This window comes from Erythranthe guttata, chromosome 14 (genome assembly GCF_056151865.1).
Source record: "Erythranthe guttata isolate IM_541 chromosome 14, IM_541, whole genome shotgun sequence".
Classification (NCBI taxonomy): domain Eukaryota; kingdom Viridiplantae; phylum Streptophyta; class Magnoliopsida; order Lamiales; family Phrymaceae; genus Erythranthe; species Erythranthe guttata.
In genome coordinates, this window is record NC_142546.1 from 19,569,064 (window position 1) to 19,592,648 (window position 23,585).

At 34.3% G+C, this 23,585-nt stretch overlaps 2 protein-coding genes and 1 long non-coding RNA gene across 4 annotated transcripts; 2 read left to right on the forward strand and 1 right to left on the reverse strand.

Moving 5' to 3' along the window:
* Positions 1-973: 973 nt before the first annotated feature.
* Positions 974-3,554, reverse strand: LOC148765391 (uncharacterized). The gene is made up of 5 exons (XM_088812784.1): positions 3,452-3,554; positions 3,193-3,315; positions 2,627-3,068; positions 1,953-2,032; positions 974-1,144 (listed from the first exon to the last, which is right to left on the reverse strand). Exons 1-5 carry the CDS (start codon positions 3,479-3,481, stop codon positions 974-976), a joined length of 846 nt encoding a protein of 281 aa, XP_088668910.1. The 5' UTR covers positions 3,482-3,554.
* A 10,303-nt stretch (positions 3,555-13,857) lies between these two features.
* Positions 13,858-15,010, forward strand: LOC105954078 (cysteine protease XCP2). 2 transcript variants are annotated; one of them, XM_088814212.1, is made up of 4 exons: positions 13,858-13,994; positions 14,259-14,323; positions 14,404-14,719; positions 14,822-15,010. In XM_088814212.1, exons 2-4 carry the CDS (start codon positions 14,291-14,293, stop codon positions 14,872-14,874), a joined length of 402 nt encoding a protein of 133 aa, XP_088670338.1. In that variant the 5' UTR covers positions 13,858-13,994; positions 14,259-14,290; the 3' UTR covers positions 14,875-15,010. The 2 variants fall into 2 exon arrangements, with proteins under 2 accessions (XP_088670338.1, XP_012833202.1); XM_012977748.2 differs by having other exon boundaries at positions 14,404-14,663.
* Positions 15,011-15,542: 532 nt separating this feature from the next.
* LOC148765392 (uncharacterized) lies at positions 15,543-15,941 on the forward strand. Its single transcript, XR_016029853.1, has 2 exons — positions 15,543-15,673; positions 15,760-15,941. It is a non-coding gene; the product is annotated as an uncharacterized LOC148765392 (long non-coding RNA).
* The last annotated feature ends 7,644 nt before the right edge of the window (positions 15,942-23,585 follow it).

Below are 23,585 nucleotides of genomic sequence, written 5' to 3' on the forward strand. Positions count from 1 at the left end.
GTGGAAATTTTGAGATCGTCTCCACTTGTTCGAGGCAACGAGGACGTCGCCGGATTAGGCGGGGGAGGATGTCACGGCCCGCGAGTTTTGACCCAACCCCTTGCCGATTTCCCTTGAGTTGGGGAGATTAAAGAGTCCAAGAATTAGCCCAAGTAGGGTTAGGCCCAAGTTGGCCCAATTGTATAGTGGTAGGTAGAGCCATTTTTGGTAGGTAGAGGTAGGTGGTGGTAGGTAGAGACATTTAAGGGATTGTTTCACTCCCAACCGTTAGATCATATCGATCTCCACCGTCCATTGAGGAGGTGGTCTTGTATAAATAGAGGTAGGGACCTCATTTGTAATCATTCAAGAAATCCAACAAATCCAACAAGTACTCAAGCAATAAAGTACTTTCTTACAAACTCTCTTATCTTCTTAACTTCTTTCTTCGTTTCCATCACTTAAGGAGCTAAGGCCGCACGGTTCTTTGTTAAGGGAACAAGTCCGTGACAGTCCGCTCCAAATTGCCTCCTAAATTTGAAAATGAGAAATTTCGGACGTCATTAGAATCCTATTCTCTCTTTTTTGGGACAAAAAAAAAGAAGGGATTTTATTTCATAAGAAAATAATTACATGGGGTTCATTAAAAAGCTTGTCCGCTAAAACACGGAAAAGAGTAGCCCTTAAATAAATTGCAGAAAAATAAAATACAGATAGACTTGGAATATTTACATCATATCAAAAAGAAGAAAAAAAAAAGATTGTAAGAAAGAAAATATAAATACATGTTGACACAGCCTCAATGAGCATGTTTGTCAATTTCGTCGGGCATATCACACCCAAGAGAACCAGCTCTCCTATACAATTCATTTCCTTGTTTTAGGATCAAATAGGTAGGCAAACCCTCAAGTTTGAATTCCTCAGCAACACTCCGCATAGAAGAATTAGCAAATATAGCTACACATTCTAACTTTCTGATCTAAAAATGGACGGACTAGAAAGAAGGTCCAAGTAAGCAAAAGTGCAGAGAGACACAAACCTTAAGCTCATCAACACCAACTCTCAGGAATATAACATGAGCTCTTTCCTTTGCAATTCCTGCCAACAGAGGACCAAAACGGGAGCGGTATGGCTCTGAAAGAGAAGGTGTAAACTCTATCACCACCTGGTATGTATATATATCACAACGATTTGGTTTCCCATGTCAAAACTCAAAAGAATGGATAGTTAATTCGAAACACAAACATTGAAGATTTAGCCAAAAATCAGGAAATATCCTTGTTCCATTTTCTAGTTTAACCAATATCATCATCAAAAAGAGACCTTTTTTGGGGCCAAAATATGCAAAATGGGACAAACTGATAATAACTTGCTCCTTTCTCCTTTCCCAATACATGTTTCTAAACTGAAGAACATCACAAACTGGAGGGATCGAGGGAGCTTATTAGCTTACTGACTGAGCTCAGTGATAAAATGGCATTTACACTCGCAACAAGGAAGACGTGATGATCAAATGAACCAAAAAAACAAAAAAAACACAAGCAATGGAAGGTTCATGATTCAACATCATCATTTAAAAAAGATTCCTCTTTTGGGGCCAAAACATTCAAAATGAGACCAATATGCTTATTACTGAAGTAGAAGCAAAATAAACTTTCTTTATTGAAATAGCACACCAAAATCTTTCTCCTTTCCTGATATATGTTTCTGAAAATGAAGAACATCAATTGGTTTTAACGGAGGGATAGTGCTTACAGACTAAGCTCAAAGATAGAAGGGCATTTTCAAACACAAGATATAAGATACAATCATCAATTAACAACAAACAAAACACAAGCAATTGAAAATCACAACCCATGTTCAATAACCAAATCCAAACAAAAAAAAAAAAAAAAGAGAAAAGGAAATTAACTCAAGTCAGCAAGTAATAACACCCTTCCGGAAATGGTTATAAGAATGCAACTACTAGTTACCAGTTTCTTGGACTCGGCACCCTTCCGGAAATGGTCCTTCCACTCATCCACGGAGTGGACTTCGATCACTCGTCCCTCTCCTAAAGAGAGTAGGGAAAAAAATCAAAGTAAACGACATTGTAGATATTATATTATTCAACAAAACACTTTGAAACCATATTTCCATTTTATTTTTGGGAAAGAAGTTTTGGGATAAGGAATTTACAATGTATCAGTCAAATAACGTCTAAAAGTGTTGAAAAGATGTATTTTTTGAAGAGGAATGTGAAATAAAATTGGTAATACTATAGCTATAGCAGTCAAATCAAATCTTGTTTTAAGAAAAGATAACAACTTTTGGGAGTTTTATTGAAAAGCTTAAGAAACATAATTTCAATTTGGGGAATGAGTATGAAGAATTTGAAAACCTAACCAAAACATAGTTAAATGGTTTCTTTTGAATTAACTTTCCAATTTTGGGCCTAAAATTTTGTGAAGCACAATGAATATACAGTCGGTGAAAACAAAATTTCAGATTCATAGGCAATATTAAATAAAGAGTTAATCGCACAACTGCTTTTGTTATTTTTAATTGCAAAAATCCACTGTGGTATGGTTTTGGCTTTTGATTTTTCCAATCACAAATAAACATAACATATAAACCCTATTAATAAAATGGTAAGAGAACTCCGTACCATCGACTGGTGGAAGATCAAACCTTGTCCAAGTTGGCCCACCCGCACCATATTTGGCCATCAACTCATCAAGAGTTTGATCAGAGAACAGATTGAGACCCATTTTGTAAGTAGTATCACCACTCGCATTGTGCTCATTAATACGTTTGCAGCGTTCTTTAAATATATTAAATCTGTACTCCTTTTCTTCATCAGAAGAATATCCTTTTCCATGTATTTTACACCAGCTATCAAAGAGAGCGCGAGTGCAAAGATCAAGATGACTATTAGTAACTTCATGATTAAATCCCATCGATGGATTCACCTTGTCATCCATATTGCAAGCAATCCTACTCAACGCCTTTTGACGCTCGTGGAGTTCTTTTTGTATAACGCCCAACTCCACCAGCTGATTGTCCAATTCCACCAGCTCTTTAGGCCGTTGATACAAAGTGCAATAAGCCTTCGAATTTTACCAAAATTAAAAAAAAATTAAAAGATCAAAAGAAATGAAAGGAAAAAGCAAATCATTTGCTGCCATACACATATAAACTCCGAATCTGTATAAAAATCAATAAATTAGAGACCTTGAATCCCATCGCCTTGGATGCGTAGCGAGTGAGAAAAGGAAGGCGACTATTAGTAACTTTATGATTGAATCCCATCGCCGTATTCCCTAGCAACGGAATGCATGCATTCTTACTCAACGCCTTCTCATCCAAATTTCAGTTCCATACAAAATAAATAGTCCAACAAAAAAAATGAAAAAAAAAAAAAACAATCAGTAATTGCGAGCATACACACACATAGTATAAATCTGAATAAAAATTGACTAAATGAAAAGACCTTGCACGAGGAAACGAAGGGGTTAGCCATGGTGTGCGGGAACCGACAACTTTTGAGAGAGAGATGTTTTCTAGGTTTAGCAAAGGAGGGATAAAAACTAAAAAAAAGTTTTCCGTACACCTTTGGGAGATTTAGTCCATCTTGTTTGGAATGTTGTATTTTCGTCCATTAACTTAGCAACATGTGACTTGAATAGGGAAATATACAGTTTTGGCACCTATATTATACACTGTTTTCAATTTTGGTCCTTAAATATTTTCTGCCGCAAAATTGGTCCTCAAATAATCAGTTTTTTACACTTTAGTCTGCTGTTTGATGTGGCGTTAATAACTTAGTTTGGATGAAAAGAGCACGTGGAGGCCCGTGAACATGCTATTTCAGCCCGATCTGCTTAGTTTTGATTGGGACACACGATCTGCTCTGATATGGATTTTTGCCTTTGACTATTAAAAAATGGGGTATTTACTAATTTTTTATCACATGGGGGAATCACACAGTTACGATTTTCACAAGGGTAGTAAATGCAATAAACTCCACGATTAATCGATGCAGCGGTCGCAAATAAATCGATTTTTAAAATATATTTTTAGATATTTTATAAGTACTCAAAACATATATAAAAATATATTTAAACAAGGTTATATATCCATCATTTATATCTCCTAATACTATAATAAAAATTTAATAACAATAAGATCATAATGCAATAAACCTCCTTATAAAATCTATATAATATATAAAAGTTGAATTCCACACCTAATTGATTGACATTTGTCAATTTCAATTGGTGACATGTATTCAATTTCATTCCATGTGGCAAATTGATTGGTGAAAATAAATCATAAAAAAACATGTCATCATTTCCAAAAGTAAAGGTAATTAAATATATTTTATTATTTTATTAATAATTATATCCTATACCATTTATAAAATCTCTAAATATATCAACTTTATTGGAAATTGTACATAGATTTATTTTTTAATTTAATTTAATAGTAATTAATTTAATTTAAATTTAGTTAAATTCAATTTAAATGCTTCTCTTTTTATTATCTTCATCTTCACCTCACTCCAACGCCAGAAGCAAGAAATGAAAGAAGAAAAAAGTTGGCTGATGATATTTTGTTAGTGTTATTTTTTCCGTTTTTATTATTTTAACTTTTATACAATTTTATTTCAACGATGCTTTATCATTTTTATTTACTTATTTATTTCTATTTCTTTCAAAAGACATTTTAAATTACCATTCTATTTTATTTCATTTTTTTAATATATCCATTCAAATCTTTATACAATTTTTTAATAAGTTTGAATTATTCTTTTTGTATATTATGTTCTTTTAGTTTTGGTTTTATTATCATATTTTAATCATCTCCCAATGTTAATGCTATTTATTTTCATATAATTTTATTTCAATAATTTTGTAGCATTTTATTATTGGTTCCCATCAATTTTCAATATAAAATTCGATTCACTATTCATTTTTATTTCTATTTTTAAATAATTCCATTCAAAAGTTTGTTCAAATGTTTAGCGACTTTGAATCATATTTATATTAAAGTGGAAATCCATTCTTTAATTTTTTTTAATTTTTTTTAATTTTCTAAATATTTCACGATTTTATGGTATTCATGTATATTTTAAGTAGTAGCAATAAGTAGACTAATATACCGTATTTTAAACCAGATTTATTTTCTTGGTGACTTCTTTCCTCGGTTACTATTTATATCAATGGATTTCACAATGATTTGTTTAAAAAAAAGTATTTTACCTGTTTTTCTATATTTTCATGAAATTAGATATTAAAATTCAAAAACAATGATATTAATAATTTATTTGATTAATTGTCTTACCTTATTTGCACACCCTGCACACATATAAAACCTCCATATATATTTATCTATCTATCTATCTATATATATATATATATATATATATATATATATATATATATATATATATATATATATATATATATATATATATATATATATATATATATATATATATTACTAATTTATTTTCATCAATATTCGTCGAAACAAACTACATACTAAAAATTGAAATTGAAATTGCAATTGATTTTCATACATCCAGAAATGGAAATTTCTCGAAAAGGATAATTCTAATGCATTCGATCCGACTTTCACCTCTGAATGTGACAATCAATTACATATCTACATATTTATAATTAACCATTTATTCATAACAAATAATAAATAAATTATTTATTTATTAATTTGTTCCAATCGAAATATTCAAAATAGTTAAACTATTGCTAAATTTGGATACAACCACCATTCAGCTTCGGTTAATCTTTAATATTTTATTTTGAGTTTTCGAAACGGATAAATACATATAAAACAAATAACTACATTGTTTATTTATTTATTTCAATTGATTCATTCAAATTTAAGTCTAAATTTTTGTTTTTGAGTAAAAATTTAAATCTAATTAAGACTTACTTTGGATTAACTTAATAGAAAACAACCAATCAAATTTGGTCAATATTTAAAATATAAGTTTTTTTTAAAAAATATAAATTTTACACTCTATGTTTCATTCATTCAATAACAATCCCATTAATTACGCATTTCCAATTTTAACTTATTAGTTCCTTTTTTATTTATACACATACAATTTATCCTCAAATACCTTTATCTCATATATTTTTCTTTGACATCCTAATAGGTATTCTTGCAATATAATTTCGATTATCTAATGAATTATCCTAATATACAAGTTGCGACATGATTTTTTTTAACTTTTTTCCGCTAAACCATAAACAATAATACAATATTTCAAAATTGGGTAAAATATATATATATATATATATATATATATATATATATATATATATATATATATATATATATATATATATATATATATCAAAATTGTCAAATAATTTTACTTTTTAATTGTGTTTAGTGAACTATGTGTAGTACTATTTTAATTGTTTTGATAAACCTAATTTCACTTAAATTGGGATAAGTAGTTTTAGAATATTACTTTTTTCTTATTGCAACTAGATAGAAAAGTAAAAACTGGGTAACATTTTTAATTATTGTTTGGTGAATTATATATGTGTGTTAGTACTATTTTCATTGTCTTGACAAAATCTAAAACTTATTTAAATATGGATAAATAATTTTTAAAATATTTATACTGTTCGCATTACTAGAAACAACATTTAAGAAAATGGTAAACGATATTTTATAATGGGAAAATAATGTTTTTTATTGTATGTTATAGTTCGATGAATTTTGTGTTTTTAACTATTTTAGTTGCCTCAATTAAAATTAAACCCATTCAAATTTTGGTAAATAATTTTCTAAATACCCATGTTGTTATCACAACCAGATAAAATATTTTTAAAAATGATTAAATGACATTTCATACTGGAAAAGTAATAATTGTTTATTTATTTCATTGTGAAATAATTATTCTAAAATTTTAAGTTATTGTTTGGTGAATTATGTGCATTGAACGGTATTAATTTCTCTGAATAACATAAAACCACAAATATATAAAATTACATTTAAAATATCTAGTTTGTTATTATCACTGGACAAATAATTTAAAAAATGGATAAACGAAAAATTTACAATAAGTAATTGTTTAGTGAATTAGATGTGTTCAACGATTTTAGTTATTTTAACTAACCTAAACACATTTAAATATTGATAAATTATTTATAAAATATCTATTTTGTTAATATTACTAACTACTAGATTTGAAAAAAAAATGGATAAACGGCAATTTATAATGGAAATAAATTATAAAGTAAACATGTCATCAATTCCTTTTCCATATATTACTTCATAGAGATATGTTTTAATTGGAGTAAACGGATTTTTTGTACTCCTAATTATTTTTTGTGCACTATTAAAAGGAAATATTAATTAATTATGGAATAAATATGTCTGATTTTATTTAATGTTACGATTAATTTTAATATTAGTATTAACATTCACATGAGTATTAAGATTATCATTTGCATTACCATTAGTATTAACATTAGCATTAGCATTAGCATCAACATCAATATTATCATCAATATTAGCATTACCATTTTGGAATTAGTGTTAGGATTATGATTATGATAAGGATTAAAATTAGTATTAATATTAGGATTATGTTTAGTCTTAGGATTAAGATTAGTTTCGTATTAGCATTAGCATTAAGATTGGTATTAACATTAGTATTATAATTAGGAGTAGCATTAATATTAATAATAACATTAGAATTCGCGTTAATATATTAGGATTAGTATTAATATATTAGGATTAGTATATTAGTATTAGTTTAGTATTAGTATTAGTATTAGTTTTAATATGACTATACTATTTATTTTTTAAATCTCGCCTAGGGCCCCTGAATTCTCAGGAACGGCCATGAGTATTAACATTAGTATTAATATTTGTATTAGTAAGTATTATGATTATTTCTACTAGGATTTGGATTGAATTACGATTATGATTATTATTATTTTAGGATTAAGATTATAATTATTATTATTACAATTAGCACTGGCATTAGAATTATAATTAAAATTAGCATTAGCATTAGCATTAACATTTGAATTAACATTATGATTATGCGTAAGATTATGATTATGATTAATATTAGCACTAGCACTAGGACTAGGATTAGTAGCATTAGTTTATGACTAATATCAGTACTAGCAATAGCAGTAGAATTAGAATTATGATTATCATTAGCATTAGTATATTATGATTAGCATTAGCATTAGCATATAAGTATTAGTTTAGTATTATGATGAGCATTAGTATTATTATTAGCATATTAGTATGAATATTAGTATTGCGATATATTAGCATTTTGACTATTAATATTACTAGCACTATAATTAGAATTATGATTAGAATTAGGATTAACATTATCATTAGCATTAGCATATTAAGAATAGTATTAAAATTAGTGTTAGCAATAGCATATTTGCATTTCTATAAGGATTAGAATTATGATTCGTATTATTATTAGGATTAGAATTATAATTAAAATTAAGATTAACATTAATATTAGTATTAGGATTATGATTATAATTTTGATTAGAATAATGATTGGGTGTAGTACTAAGATTAGGATTATGGTTAGGATTAGCGTTAACGTTATGATTAAGAATAGCATTAGGATTACTAATAATAATAGTATTATTATCAGATTGGTATTAATATTACTATATTAGTATTAGTATTAACAATGGCTTAATTCCACTTTGCACCCTTGAAATATACCATTTTGGCACTTTGCACCCTCGAAATAAATTAATAGCACTTTGCACCCTCGAAATACAATAAATCATGGGCTTAATTCCACTTTGCACCCTTGAAATATACCATTTTGGCACTTTGCACCCTCGAAATAAATTAATAGCACTTTGCACCCTCGAAATACAATAAATCATGCATAATGCACCCCAAATGATTTTTTAAAGCTAAAAAATATAAATTTAATATTTGTACTGATATTTTTTTAGGATGCCAAATGTCAAATATTTTTTTTTATTCATCAATCATTTTGAAACTATAAAGTTCAAAAATAAAAATACATTCCATCAACATATTTAAAAATTATATTGTTTTATCAAAATAAAATATTTTACGAAAAAAAATCATTCAGCTATTACGTTATCAAGTTATCTGAAAATTATTTTTTCTTCCAAATATTTTCACCTAATATTTTACAAACAGTGACATAAAAGATCCACAATCGAATAATTTAGTGATAAAAGATTATTTTTTTTATTTTTCTTTTGTAAGATAATGTAGTTTTTTTTAAATAATCCGGTGTAATTTTTATTTTTTCGCACTTTGTCCGCTCGAAATTAGGTTTGAGGTTCAAGAAAACAACAATTTTTTTTATTTTGTACCCCAAAAAGAAAAACACCAATGAAAAATAAAATTGCCTTTATTATTCAATTGAGGGTGCATTGTGAATGATTTATTGTATTTCGAGGGTGCAAAGTGCTATTAATTTATTTCGAGGGTGCAAAGTGCCAAAATGGTATATTTCAAGGGTGCAAAGTGGAATTAAGCCTAAATCATGCATAATGCACCCCAAATGATTTTTTAAAGCTAAAAAATATAAATTTAATATTTGTACTGATATTTTTTTAGGATGCCAAATGTCAAATATTTTTTTTTATTCATCAATCATTTTGAAACTATAAAGTTCAAAAATAAAAATACATTCCATCAACATATTTAAAAATTATATTGTTTTATCAAAATAAAATATTTTACGAAAAAAAATCATTCAGCTATTACGTTATCAAGTTATCTGAAAATTATTTTTTCTTCCAAATATTTTCACCTAATATTTTACAAACAGTGACATAAAAGATCCACAATCGAATAATTTAGTGATAAAAGATTATTTTTTTTATTTTTCTTTTGTAAGATAATGTAGTTTTTTTTAAATAATCCGGTGTAATTTTTATTTTTTCGCGCTTTGTCCGCTCGAAATTAGGTTTGAGGTTCAAGAAAACAACAATTTTTTTTATTTTGTACCCCAAAAAGAAAAACACCAATGAAAAATAAAATTGCCTTTATTATTCAATTGAGGGTGCATTGTGAATGATTTATTGTATTTCGAGGGTGCAAAGTGCTATTAATTTATTTCGAGGGTGCAAAGTGCCAAAATGGTATATTTCAAGGGTGCAAAGTGGAATTAAGCCTATTAACAATGGTAGGTAATGATAATGATAATGGTGACGGTAGTTGTAATGGTAATGATTGGTATTGGTATGAGTATCGGTATCTATATCAGTATTGGCATCGTAATGATAATAGCAATGATAATGGTAATGGTAATGGTAACGGTAACGGTGTTGGTATTGGTGTTGGTATTGGTATTGGTAATGATAATGGTAATGGTAATAGTAATGGTAACGGTAATGGTAACGATGTACTCGCCTTTTGTATACGGAAATTAAACCTTCGATATTTAGTTTTTTTCACTTATTTTGGCTGAATTTGTTATCTACATGAAATAATTTTTTTTGAACTTTGTATTGCACATTGATCTTACTATTCTGAGAACTTTTTAAAATTAAATATTTACTTTTATGATGAATTTCCCGTGCAACGCACGGGTGAAGTACTAGTATAAATAAAACACAATTTTTTTCAATTTTAATTTATTCTTCAACATTACCAGTATACATCATTAGGTTCTATAACAATAACAATTAACATAAACAAAATAAAGCATAAACTTATTTTTTTTAATTTAAAGCCCAACTTTTATTTTGGATTTAAAAAGAAAACCGATTTTTAGCACTAAAGTTTGACCCGCCTCCAAGGTTTGACCGCCTCAGACCTTCTCTACCCGCCTCACAGACCAAAATCCCATTTATCAAACCTTTACACCAAAATCGTAAAGGTTTGGAACCGCCTCCGCTTCAAAGACCGATTAATCGGCCGCCTTGGCCGATTTTTAGAACACTGATATATGACTTTAGGTTTAACTACACTTCGCCTATGGATGAACATAAAACCGATTTTACCCAACCCGATGCGTACGTGACCCGCATTTTTTACGAATTAAATTTCCCCAACTGTTCTACAATCTAGAAAACCAAAGGGTGTAGGTCGGGACAATCCACACACACCCGACCCCGCCCACATTCAACCATCCCGCACCAATTTATATGGGTGGTGATAAACGCAGAACGAGTTTATTATTACAACTTTTGTTAATTACTAAATGCATTTCTGCTTCAATGGTGTATTATTTCCTGTAATTTTAATGCTTTGATTTGCTCGTTTTTCTTATTGCGTGGTTCTTCCAAGTTTTTTTATAAATTGAACAATTTCCTTTGTTCTGCAAAGGTGGCCTAATGTATTAAGTGAAAATATTGGGTTATTTGTTGGAAAATCCCTTGACTCTTTGGAATTGTTATATTTGAGGAGAATGTAAGTGTAAATATTTAATGATGAACCTGATTATTTTTATAACTTTAGTCTTGCTTAATATGCAACGAATCCAACACTGCGATGTTACGACGTTTCTTTCATCTGAGATTCCTCTGGATTTGGAGGACGGCGGCGAACAAAAAGAGTGGTCGTGTAATATACATATTCTCTTAGGGGGAGGCAACTCCACCGTTTGTTTGCTCTGTAATCTCTTTTTTTTCTTCACTGATATTTATACCGTATTAATTTTGATGGGTTATTATTTGGTTTTTCGATATATGCACATGGATTCTGGTATTGATTGTCTGCTATCAATTGTTTAGGCTTTCTAGCTTGCTTATGGTGTTCCCCAGCGAAGTTAAAGAGGGCGGCATGATCGAAGATGACAAAACGAGGTTCTTTAGGAACTTCGATGTTTAGTGATACACTATAGTGCATGTTGACTGTCTTGGAAAGATCAATCTAGCGGGCCAACTCGACACTGTTTGGGTCAACAATTGTTGATATCGACAGGTAATTAATCGAACTGTGTTCGAACTTGTTGTATTATGATGAAAAAAGGCATAATTTTGTTTTGTATATGTTATTTATTGAGTTATGTTTGGTGCTTGAAGGACTTGATGCGACTTCGAATGTTGCCAAACCTGTAAAGGATCAACTGTGGCCACTGGCCATTTTTGAATTTTTTTTGTGAAATTTTATTTAAAATGAAAAAGAACTCACAGGAAAGAACAACAACGAGGACAACTAAGATGCCAAACTACAAATTGGAAAATTTATTTTTACTTAATAAATTCCGGTCTCGTGATTTGTGATTTGTCGAAAGTTACTATATGCTTAATATTTCCTTCTCCGTTTTCTTTTCTGATGGTGTTTTAGTTCTTCAGCATATACAAATGTCGTAGAGAAATTATGTTCGTATGTTCATGGTTGTGGACGTATCTTCTCCATTACAGCTTCTTTTACTACTTGTTTAATTTGAGTTCTTCTGGTTTATGAGCCTTACCAAATTTTCTATATATTCTTTTTTTTTTTAATTAACTGCAGCTTGTTTGAGTACCTTATTCAATTTTAGTACGTCTGATATTTTGGACTCTGAATAAATGAGGCCAGTTATTCTAGAGTTTCGAAGAACACAGAGTGTTTCTGGTGGAGTTAAAATATGGTACTTAATAAAACATTGCTTGTCACTTTTTCCTGAACTTTTCCATGTGTTTTGAAGGGATTTTTCCCATTTAGGTTCATTTGCTGGTTTATTAACAATCTTAGGCAGGTTCCTATTGGTGATAGCTTTCTTCACTTTCTTTGGAAATTATATCTTGCTTCCTTCTTCCTTCTTTCCTTCTCGTTTTTAGTTTTATTTCTCTGTAACATGCTAAAATTGCAGTTTATGTGTAGGTCTTGTCAGCTTTCGGTTTTAGTGCACAATTTTTCGTTCAGCAGGCTAAACTTTCATCTGTGTCTGCCTTTGCCTATGACACGCTTAAATAACATATTTCTTTCAGATCTTCTGGTTCTTCAATTTGTTTATTCAGTCTTCCGCGTTCCTCCCCACCTAAGTTTTGTCCATTGCTGCAAATTTCGTCCTTGCCGATTGTTGTGATTTTCCCTTGTAATATTTTGTGCTTCTACTGTTGCGTTGGATATTCCCTTGTGATTTTTGTTCGATTTTCCCTTGTGATTTTTGTTCGAGTGATTCTGGTGCACAAAGATTAATTTAGATTATGTGTAAATGCATTGGTATTCTTTTTTACTTTATGCATGTACTGGGCATTGCCACCGCGCCTTGCGCGGTGCCTAATACTAGTATATATATATATATATATATATATATATATATATATATATATATAAATAAATTAAAAAATAACAAAACAAAAAAAAGAAGAAGAAAAATTGGAATTTCTTCCTCCCGTCAAACTCACGCCATCTTCTTTTCCGACATTGCCATCTTCTTCTCCGACGTTGCCCAGCGACCGCCGCCGCCGCCGTCGCGAGTTTAGATCTTCTCCAAAGTCGCCGCCAATTCGAGGTCCGGCGAGCTCCACCACTTCTCCGACGAATAGCAAAGCCCGTCGCAAAATCCTCTCAAAATCGTTCTGCTGCCGCTGCAGCCGCTTCTGAGTGAGAGTTGAGTGGGTGAGGCGTGTCTATGTGAGCTGTGAGCTGAGAAATTAAAATCGAAGCGTGCGTTGCTGTAATTTTTTTTCAATTGGGGAAGAGGGCTAAATTGAATGTCTTAGGAACTGAATTGAAAATTTTGAAAATTTTATTTCAGTCATAAATTTCTAGAGGTTGGACATATTTATCTGGAGGGCTTTTTTGTTTTTTCGCGAGCGGTCAACGGACAAAAATAAAAAAAGGGTCGATTGTGCTTGATTGAACACTTGTTAGGGGGGTTTTGGTGACTTATTTTTTCCCGGGGGGTTTTTTGGCCTTTAGGAATTACACGGGGTTTTTTGCATTTAACTCGTGAAATTTGGCCCCAAAAAAAAAAAACAAAAAACGAAAACCCCAAAATAGTCCTCCCTTGTTCATTCATCCAGCGATCCAAGTCCAACAGAAGAGGCGGAATCAGGGCGGAGCTGGAGTCGACGCCGGTATGTGTTACTCTTACTACTGCGTTTGCTACTCTTTTCCTTTTCCTTTTCCTACCTCCCTCCGAATCGATTCCTCTGATACTATATTACTATCGGAAACATATTTTGCGCCAATTGTCCGATTTACAACCCTAATAGTGTCTCAAATCTCAATGTTGAATCTATCTATATGCAGCCACTTGCTCATGATTTCTGAATGTTGCAAAAATTAATTTTTGCTTGATATATGCCTATTATATATTTTGCCCTTTTCAATATTGCCAGGATCTTCGAAGAAGTTATCGGCTCTCTGTATCATGGCAGCCAAATCAATGGTTTCGCACTACAAGGTTAATTTTTTTTTTATAAGTCATTATTTTTTTCCAAGGCTTTATTTATTTTGATTATTTTGATATTTTTATTTTAATAGGAGGTGAAAAGCGTTTTCAATAAAAAAATGGAATTGCAAACGAATTTATTCAATCGTTGGGCCAAAATGTTTGGCAAGGTTTACGTGTCTAAGCGCGAAGAAGCATTGCGAAGATGCATTTTCGAGACTCAATGCTCTTATATTCTAGAAGAGAATGAAAAGGGGCTAGCATACCGAGTTGGCTTGAACCAGTTTTCAGACCTCACATATGATGAATTCGTGAAGCAGTATGCCGGTGGCTTCAGCTCCCGTCGGACCAAGTCAGCTCACCCATCTCATTTCTCCAGCTTTTTTCTATCTTCCCCTTCCGCCTTTGGTTTTCATTTAAAAACTTGAGCTTTCTATTTCATGTTTACCCCTTCATCTGCCAGTATATTCCTTTGTCTGAATTACTTATTGGATTTTGTGGTTTTTGCAGGTGGTCAGAAGAAGAATAATCAGCAATTATTATCTAATTTGTTTGTGTTTTGAATTTGAATATAATATTCGGAAAGTTGTTTAGAACAAACTTTTTGTTTAGCTTTGACATGTTTGTCACCTTATTGACCAAGTTATGACTTCAAAATCGTTTATTGCATGAGCTTTAATTCGAATTCCTTTTCGTTTATCTCGTGGGCTTATCTACTGGAATGTACTGCTTTATGAGAACACATTAGAGGTGCATTGATTTTGCAGCGCGTTTCTTCAATGGTATTCAAGTCATATTTTCTGTCTTTATTTTGCTTGCAGCATCTTTCTCAATTCTCCCACTTCTTTCCCTCCTTCGAGTTTGTCAAGACTACCTTATTGGTTATACAACAAGTCAATGCGTTCTTTTCAAAAGATAGCTGATTTGTGGCACCAAGTTATATGATTTTCTACTCACCAAATCTTTTAACATTGTCAAATAATATGATTGAATGTTCTGTTCATCTACTCTCGGAAACTCTGAATGTATTGCAGAATTTGGAATAAACTAAACGCATATTGTTGCTACAATCAAAACATTTTTATATCTATTGTTTCAGGCAAAGTTTTGCTGAATTTTTTTACTCTCGTCTTTTTGGCACATTTTGGGGTTAGAATAATAATCGAGGTAAACTCCATTAGTATTTAATATTTTTGTATCTTAAATTGAAATCGAGCATAATCGTTATTATAGTTGAAGTTGGGAAGTAATGAGGGAGGGGATTGGACTTGAGGGATGTTTTGGGTTTTACACTTTTACTCTTGCTCCAGTTAAAACGCTTCCTTGTTTTGGATTTAAGGATGTCGAATTCAGATGAATTAGGTATGTTATCATTTGAATAGTTATGGTTTTTGCCGAATGCTGATCAGATCTATGTTCAGTAATTCACCTGCGTTAACTGTTGCAAGGTTATTTATGATGTCGGGGTGATGAGTTTAAGTGAGATCATTCGCCGTATAAACTCTCAAGTGCAGCCACCTTCTATTCACTCCTAGCAGGAAATCCCAAAATCTTCCATTGTTTGTACTACACAACGCAAATAAGAAAACAAATCTCCCTCCAGAAAGACTAACCGGATGCATTCAATTGAAAGAATAATATAATACTTTTTTTTGCATGTTGTAATGTATATTATCACAAACACATAGCCTAACATGTTGTATCATATATGATTTAAAAATGTTTCTCGACCTTGCATATAGAGAGATCATATATGATTTAAAAATGTTTCTCGACCTTGCATATAGAGAGATATGAATAACTTAATTTGGAAACTGATGATGCTAAAATATAGCTCACCTAGGGTGGTGTAGAAAATGAACTGGGAGAGCAAACCGGATCAGTAGCTTGACAACTTGATGATCCTGAGGTACCTGCGAAATGAGCACACGTGAACTACGCCGGGGGTTGATCCGGCGGAAACCCCTCCGACGCTCAAGTCAGACGTGCTGATAGTGGAAATAGTCCCGAGAATACAGTTGATAGTATTACTCAGTTAATAGGACGTACCTTAATAAAATGAGTAAAACCTCTATTTATATGTCGTTTATTGGGTTGGGTTTGCTTTGTTGGGCCCAAGCCTTACTTGAAGGTGTTTGGGCCTCGGTGATATTAGTCTTCGATATTGGGCTCGTAGCCCAGTAGGTAAAGAAATTGTAGGCCCGTTGGGTTGGCCCAATTAGGCATATCATTAAGCCCCCCACTCTCGAGTCGATGTGGGGGCCATGTTGTAATGGATCTCAAATCGTGTCGAGAGTAAAAGTTGTAGAAGTCGATCGTTGGTGTATGGCCTAATGGTATGCGAAAACGCGTTGGAACATATGTCGGAGGGGCGTGAATGCGCGTTGGTGCATAGCGCGACAAGGTTGTCGCGATGTAAGTTAATTGAGTCGTCGGTTTTGTCCCGCGACGATGTAGTAGCGAATTATCTCCTCGTGGGAGTTGTCTTGTCGCGGGGTAATAGTGTTGATCGAGTTATCTCCTCGTGGGAGTTGTCTCGCGATAATGTAGTAGCACGGATCAAGTAATCTCCTCGTGGGAGTTGTCTATGGGGTAATCAAGTTGATCGAGTTACGTCTTCGTGGATGTTGTCTCACGATAATGTAGTAGCACAGAGCTAGTATTCTCCTCGTGGGAGTTGTTATTTTTCGACATTGTCAATGTTTTGACGCGTTGCTTATATGTGTTTACATATAGCCTTGTGCGTGATGTACTTGAGGAGGGGATCAGACTCTCAAGATTTTTTTTTTTTTTTTTTTTTTTATGGGGGTCGTGCCCCTTGATAGACCTGGTGGGTCTTAAGTATGTTTGGACCGTGGCCACGTTTTAATGAAGGACCCATCGAAAACAAGTAGATAAATTTGAGTAATCAAGCTGGCCAGGCTATATAGATTCTCATAATGTCTCTAAATGCTTCTAGGGTTGTAATCGTGCTAACTTGAGCTTGTGATTATATAGTGAATTTCGGGCGAGTTGTCTCCTCATGGGAGTTGTCTCGCGGTGAGTAATATTTATCGAGTGAGGTGGTTGCACGTGGGAGTTATCTCGCTGTGGTTTTGAGACTATAGGGGGTTAGCTCCTTGTGGGAGTTGTCCCGCAACGGGATATAGGACGTAGCGAATAGTCTCCTCGTGGGAGTTATCTCGCTGTGGTTTTGAGACCCGAGGGAGTTGGCTCCTCGTGGGAGTTACCTCGCAACGGGTTATAGGACGGAGCGAGTGGTCTCCTCGTGGGAGTTATCTCGCTGTGGTTTTGAGACCCGAGGGAGTTGGCTCCTCGTGGGAGTTACCTCGCAACGGGTTATAGGACGGAGCGAGTGGTCTCCTCGTGGGAGTTATCTCGCTGTGGTTTTGAGACCCGAGGGAGTTGGCTCCTCGTGGGAGTTACCTCGCAACGGATTATAGGTCAGAGCGAGTGGTCTCCTCGTGGGAGTTATCTCGCTATGGTTTCGTAGACCCGAGGGAGTTGGCTCCTCGTGGGAGTTGTCTCGTTGCGGGTGGTAGTACTGAACGAGTTTGCTCCTCGTGGGAGTTGTCTCGCAAGCCCTCCACTCTCGAGACGATGTGGGAGCCAAGTAGAAAGGAGTACCGGATCGTATTGAGAGTAGATCTGTGCTGTAGTCTTGCGTTAATCGTTGGCATGGCATGGAGAATTTTTTTTTTTATTTATCCGTTTGATAGCGAGCGCGATTTGGTAGGCGCGTTGAAGAGTTCGCGCGATTTGGTGGAGCGCGTTGAAATTCTCGCGCGATTTGGTGAAGCGAGGTGAAATCTACGCGCAATTTGGTGGAGAGTAGCAAAAGTTGTGCCCAATTAGGTGGGAGCGCGCGCTCCAAGGTGGCCTTGGGAGGCGCGCGCGCGTGCATGGGGAGGCGCGCGAGCGTGTGAGATTTTTTTTTTTTTTTTTTTTTTTTACTGCTGGCGCGCGTGCTGTGCACGCGCGCCTCCATGTCTTTTTTTTTTTTTTTTTTCGGCGCGCGTGCAGTGCACGCGCGCGCATCTGGCGCGTGTACGCCACGCGCGCGTGCTGTGCACGCGCGCCTCCTGTTTTTTTTTTTTTTTGAATAAAGCCGCGCGCGCGGGGCTTGGCTCGGCTCGCGCGCGCGGCTCGGCTGCAGCTCCCCTTTTTCTTCTTATTTTTTCTTTCTTCTTCTGTTTTTCATCTTCTTCCTTCTTCTTTTGTTTCTTCTTCTTTTATTCTCTTTTTTCTTCTTCTCTTTTTTCGTCTTCTTGTTTTTTCTTCTATCTTTTTTCTTCTTTTTTTCTTCTTTTTTTTTCTTCTTCTATTTTTTCATCTTCTTCTTTTTTCTTCTTCTCTTTTTTCATCTTCTTTTTTTTTCTTCTATTTTTTCATCTTCTTTTTTTTTTTTTTTTTTTTTTTTGGTGGTTGATATTCACCCCATTGGGGATGTTCTATTTTTTGAGTAGGAAGATTATCCTCGTCTCTTGCGATGCGATGTGAACCCCCTTGGGGATGTTCTATTTTTTGAGTAGGGAGATTATCCTCGTTCCTTGAGATGGGATGTGCACCTCTTGGGGATGTTCTATTTTTTGAGTAAGGAGATTATCCTCGTTCCTTGAGATGGGATGTGCGCCCCCTTGGGGGTGTTCTATTTTTTGAGTAGGGAGATTATACTCGTCTCTTGAGATGTGGTGTGAACCCACTTGGGGTTGAAAGGTAAGGGTGATGCCCAACCTTAGGATGGGGATAACTGCCCATTGTAGGATGAGACGCTCGAGACCTATGGTCTGAGGTGGATGTGCACGGTTGTGCCATTGGTTCGCGCGTGCGCGTCAGACTTTTTTTTCTGTTTTTTGAAGTAGGGACGTGAAACACTTGATGGGATGTGAAACCCCTTGGGGTTGAAAGGTAAGTGGATGTACCACCCTTGAGATGAGATACCCAACTTTAGGATGGGATAGCCCCCCATTTAGGATGAAGCGATCACGAACCACTGGGGTGAGATGCCCAACCTTGGCGATATATGGTGCCACTGATTCAGTGGCAACACGAGTTGAATCTTCCGTGATCATACGCTGAAGGTCTTCTTCGGTTATCTGAACCGTTCGAGAAGTAAGTAGAAATTGATCATGTTGAGGACCCAGTGGGGCCTCACGAGGAGGAGCGTTGGCTCCTGCTATGACGATGTATGGTGCCACTACTTCAGTGGTAGCACAAGTTGAAGCTTCCGCGATTATACGCTGAAGGTCCTTATCGGTTATCTGAACCGTTAGATGAGCAAGTAGAAGTTGATCTTGTTGAAGGTTCGGCGATCATATGTTGAAGGTCCTCTTCGGTTATTTGAACCGTTCGAGGGGGGCGGAAGTAGACCCCCAGAGAGTCGATGACCCATGGCGAATGAAATGTTTTGGGAGCACTGTGAACCCACAGGGAGTCGATAACCCTTGGCGAACGAAATATTTTAGGGGCAGATGTAAGCCCCTAGGGAGTCGATAACCCTTGGCGAACGAAATATTTTGGGGGCGATGTAAGCCCCCAGGGAGTCGATAACCCTTGGCGAGCGAAATATTTTGGGGGCAGATGTGAGCCCCCAGGGAGTCGATAACCCTTGGCGAGCGAAATGTTTTGGGTGCACTGTATACCCCCAGGGAGTCGATAACCCTTGGCGAGCGAAATGTTTTGGGGGCACTGTATACCCCCAGGGAGTTGATAACCCTTGGCGAGCGAAATATTTTGGGGGCAGATGTAAGCCCCCAGGGAGTCGATGGCGGTGGTGCCATAGGTGGCTCCACATGTGGAGCACGTGGTGGTATCGCGTTGGGAGCATTTGCTCCCATCGTGGCGATATATTGGGTCACAGCCTCTGTGGCAGCGCGAGTTGAAGCTTCTTCTATCATGCGTTGAAGCGCATCCTCGGTTATTTGAACCATTCGAGGAGCAGGGAGTGGTGGATCGGCGAGTGGTGGGTCCCGAGGGGGGATCACCTGAACCTCGCGAGGCGGATCCATGGGATGTGGAGGAGGTGGCAAGCCAGAGCCTCCACAAGGTGGGAGGTCGTTAGCTGTGTCATTTTCTCTCCGAGCAGACGCCTCAGGAGGATCTTGTTGGCTACGTGATCTGGTTTGCATCGTTCCCACAGACGGCGCCAAAATGATGATGCTAAAATATAGCTCACCTAGGGTGGTGTAGAAAATGAACTGGGAGAGCAAAGCGGATCAGTAGCTTGACAACTTGATGATCCTGAGGTACCTGCGAAATGAGCACACGTGAACTACGCCGGGGGTTGATCCGGCGGAAACCCCTCCGACGCCCAAGTCAGACGTGCTGATAGTGGAAATAGTCCCGAGAATACAGTTGATAGTATTACTCAGTTAATAGGACGCACCTTAATAAAATGAGTAAAACCTCTATTTATATGTCGTTTATTGGGTTGGGTTTGCTTTGTTGGGCCCAAGCCTTACTTGAAGGTGTTTGGGCCTCGGTGATATTAGTTTTCGATATTGGGCTCGTAGCCCAATAGATAAAGAAATTGTGGGCCCGTTGGGTTGGCCCAATTAGGCATATCAGAAACATTTGCAAATAAAAGTTCAGGCGTAAAACAAAGTGTACAGATCTTGGGGGAAAAAGGAAAAAAAAAACGATCGGAATCATATTCATGAAAAACAAATTGTATTAGTGCAACATGCATGAACAATAATTGATTTATGTTCATGTTTTCAACTACTCGGGTCAATGTATTTAACTATTCTTGTAAGAAGATGAAAATAAAAAGTAACCGATAAAAAGAAAAAAAAATTATATGGAACTTGAAAAATGAATAAACATGATAAGTTGTAGTTTTGTAGACAAATATATAACTAATAAGAAGAATGAAGTTGTAGTTTTGTAAACATGATGTCGGATAAAATAGATTCAGAACATTTCTTCGTTCAATTAGATTTGATAAATGTTCCCACATTTGAAAAAATGAAATGTTTTTTACCGTTTGAAAATTCCTATTTATGGTTCATAACAAAAATCACTTTATTTCTTTAAAACCCCAAAACCTCCCAAAAAAACCTAACCCCCTCCTCCACCCCCCCCCCCCCCCCCCCAAACTGCAAATAGCAAAAAAAAAAAAAATCGAAAATTCGAAATCAAGCTTGAAGAAGGGTTGGGCTTCGATTTTTTGAGGTAATTTCGACTCTTTTATGTGTAATATGCATTGGGTAGGTCGATTACGGAACCAATTTCGCAAAAACATGTTGGAACGCCCAAGGTGGGCGCTCAAGGCATGTACGAACGCCCGTACCACCGTACCACCATTTTACCATTTTTATTATCAAATCCTATTTTTTCTATCAAACTAGTAATTGCATGTTTTGATGTTGTAAGTATATGCACAAACATTTGATGTATTCGTATGATGAATTTTTTTATTACAGTCATTCATTAATAATTCATCAGTGGAACATAGTAAACTAAGTACTTACTACACAAAACAAAAAATAAAATATAAGCAAATTTTATCGACAATATATCATCGGAAAAGGCTATCTCTGCATCTTGCATCGTAACTAAGCCATTCTCCTAACCTTCCATATATTTGTGTCAAGATCAACTTCATGCTTCCCCGACATATCGATTGCATCGACGCTTAGAACTGAAACGATTCACACATAGTAAAATAAGACGTGGAAAATGTGACTACACTAAGAAGATAAGAGTTTCACAGAAGCACATAAAACCAATGATTGCAGGAACAAAAATGCCATGATTGCAAGTCCAACGATAGAAACTATTATGAAACACAAAAAAGTTTTGAAGTCAGTACTGCATCACTTACACCAATTGACTATCATCACAATGTATTGCATTGAGTGTTTATACAACTGCATACATGATATACATAGTAATACACTTAGATACTTAATAACCACAATCAAGAGACATTATAGTTCTTACCAAACTTATGATTTGAAATACTAAAGCACATCCATTATGTTCACCTCAGATAAAGCCAAGATAGCAAGTTTTATATCTAACTGCAAGGAAACTGAAGATTAACAACAATAAAGTTAAAAACTATTATACCTTGCTTGATAATAGCAGTGGATTTCCATGATAGGGTCGTCAACAACTGATTTCCTATTATTTGCCAATGTAAATAGAAAGCAATACATTATTCATATGTTTTTTATATTCATTATTGAAGAAACTCCTGCCAGTTTACGAAACTTCCGGAAATTGCATCATAGCCACAACGGGGTCAATCTGTAATCATTGAGAAAAAACTCCTACCTGACTGAGAAACTTCCGAAAATTGCATTATAGCCACAATCTTTATCTATCATGCAGCTTAAAATTCTTAATTTTACGATGCTTCTCACCCTGTTTCATTTATTATTTGTGAATCCACCGATTGAAGCATTATGAAAAGGAAAGTCTGTGCTGAAAATGAGAAAAACACAGATGCAAATAAAATGTACAGAGGGAGTGAAAAAAAGTTGAAAGGGAGAATCCTTACCGTATCTTCTGGTTTCTTTTTGAAAAATAGCTAAATATGAATGGGTTGAGAAGTTGAGAGGTCGGATATAAATATGAAGAGAAAACGTAAACGTGTTGAAGTGGGAGAGAGAAGTTGAAAGTGTTGGAAGTTTTTGGGAATCCAACAAAAAAGATTGAGATAGAAAATAAATTAAAAAAATACAAAAAATATGTTGGAGATAAAATAATATTAAAAATGTGATAAAATTCGAAAACAAATAAAAAAAAATATATGCTGGAGATAAAATAATACAAAAAATATGCTGGAAATAAAATAAAAAAATTACAAAAAAACAAAAAAAAGAGATTTTAATATTTAGAAGATTTAATTAGTTGTGCATTAGAGATTTTAGGGCTGAAAATTAGGAGCGAAAGTTACAAAAAACGAAAAAGAGATTTAATAATTAGAAGATTTAATTAATTACAAATATGCCATTAGGGTTTTTCTAGGGTTGCCCATCGTTTCTTTCTTTTATATATAAGATATTGCTGTGATTGACAAAATATTAACTATATTACTGTTAAACACAGTAAAATTAAACTAAAGTACATTTTAACATAGTAATATTGCTATATTAATCTCTAGCACAGTAATATTAACACAACAAAACTCATTATTATTGTGTAATAGAGTAATATTACTATGTTGACCGTTCAACAAATGTAAACATAATAAAAAACCAAAAGAATTAATATTACTGTGAGTGACAGTAATATTACTATAACAACATAATATTACCGTCAACCA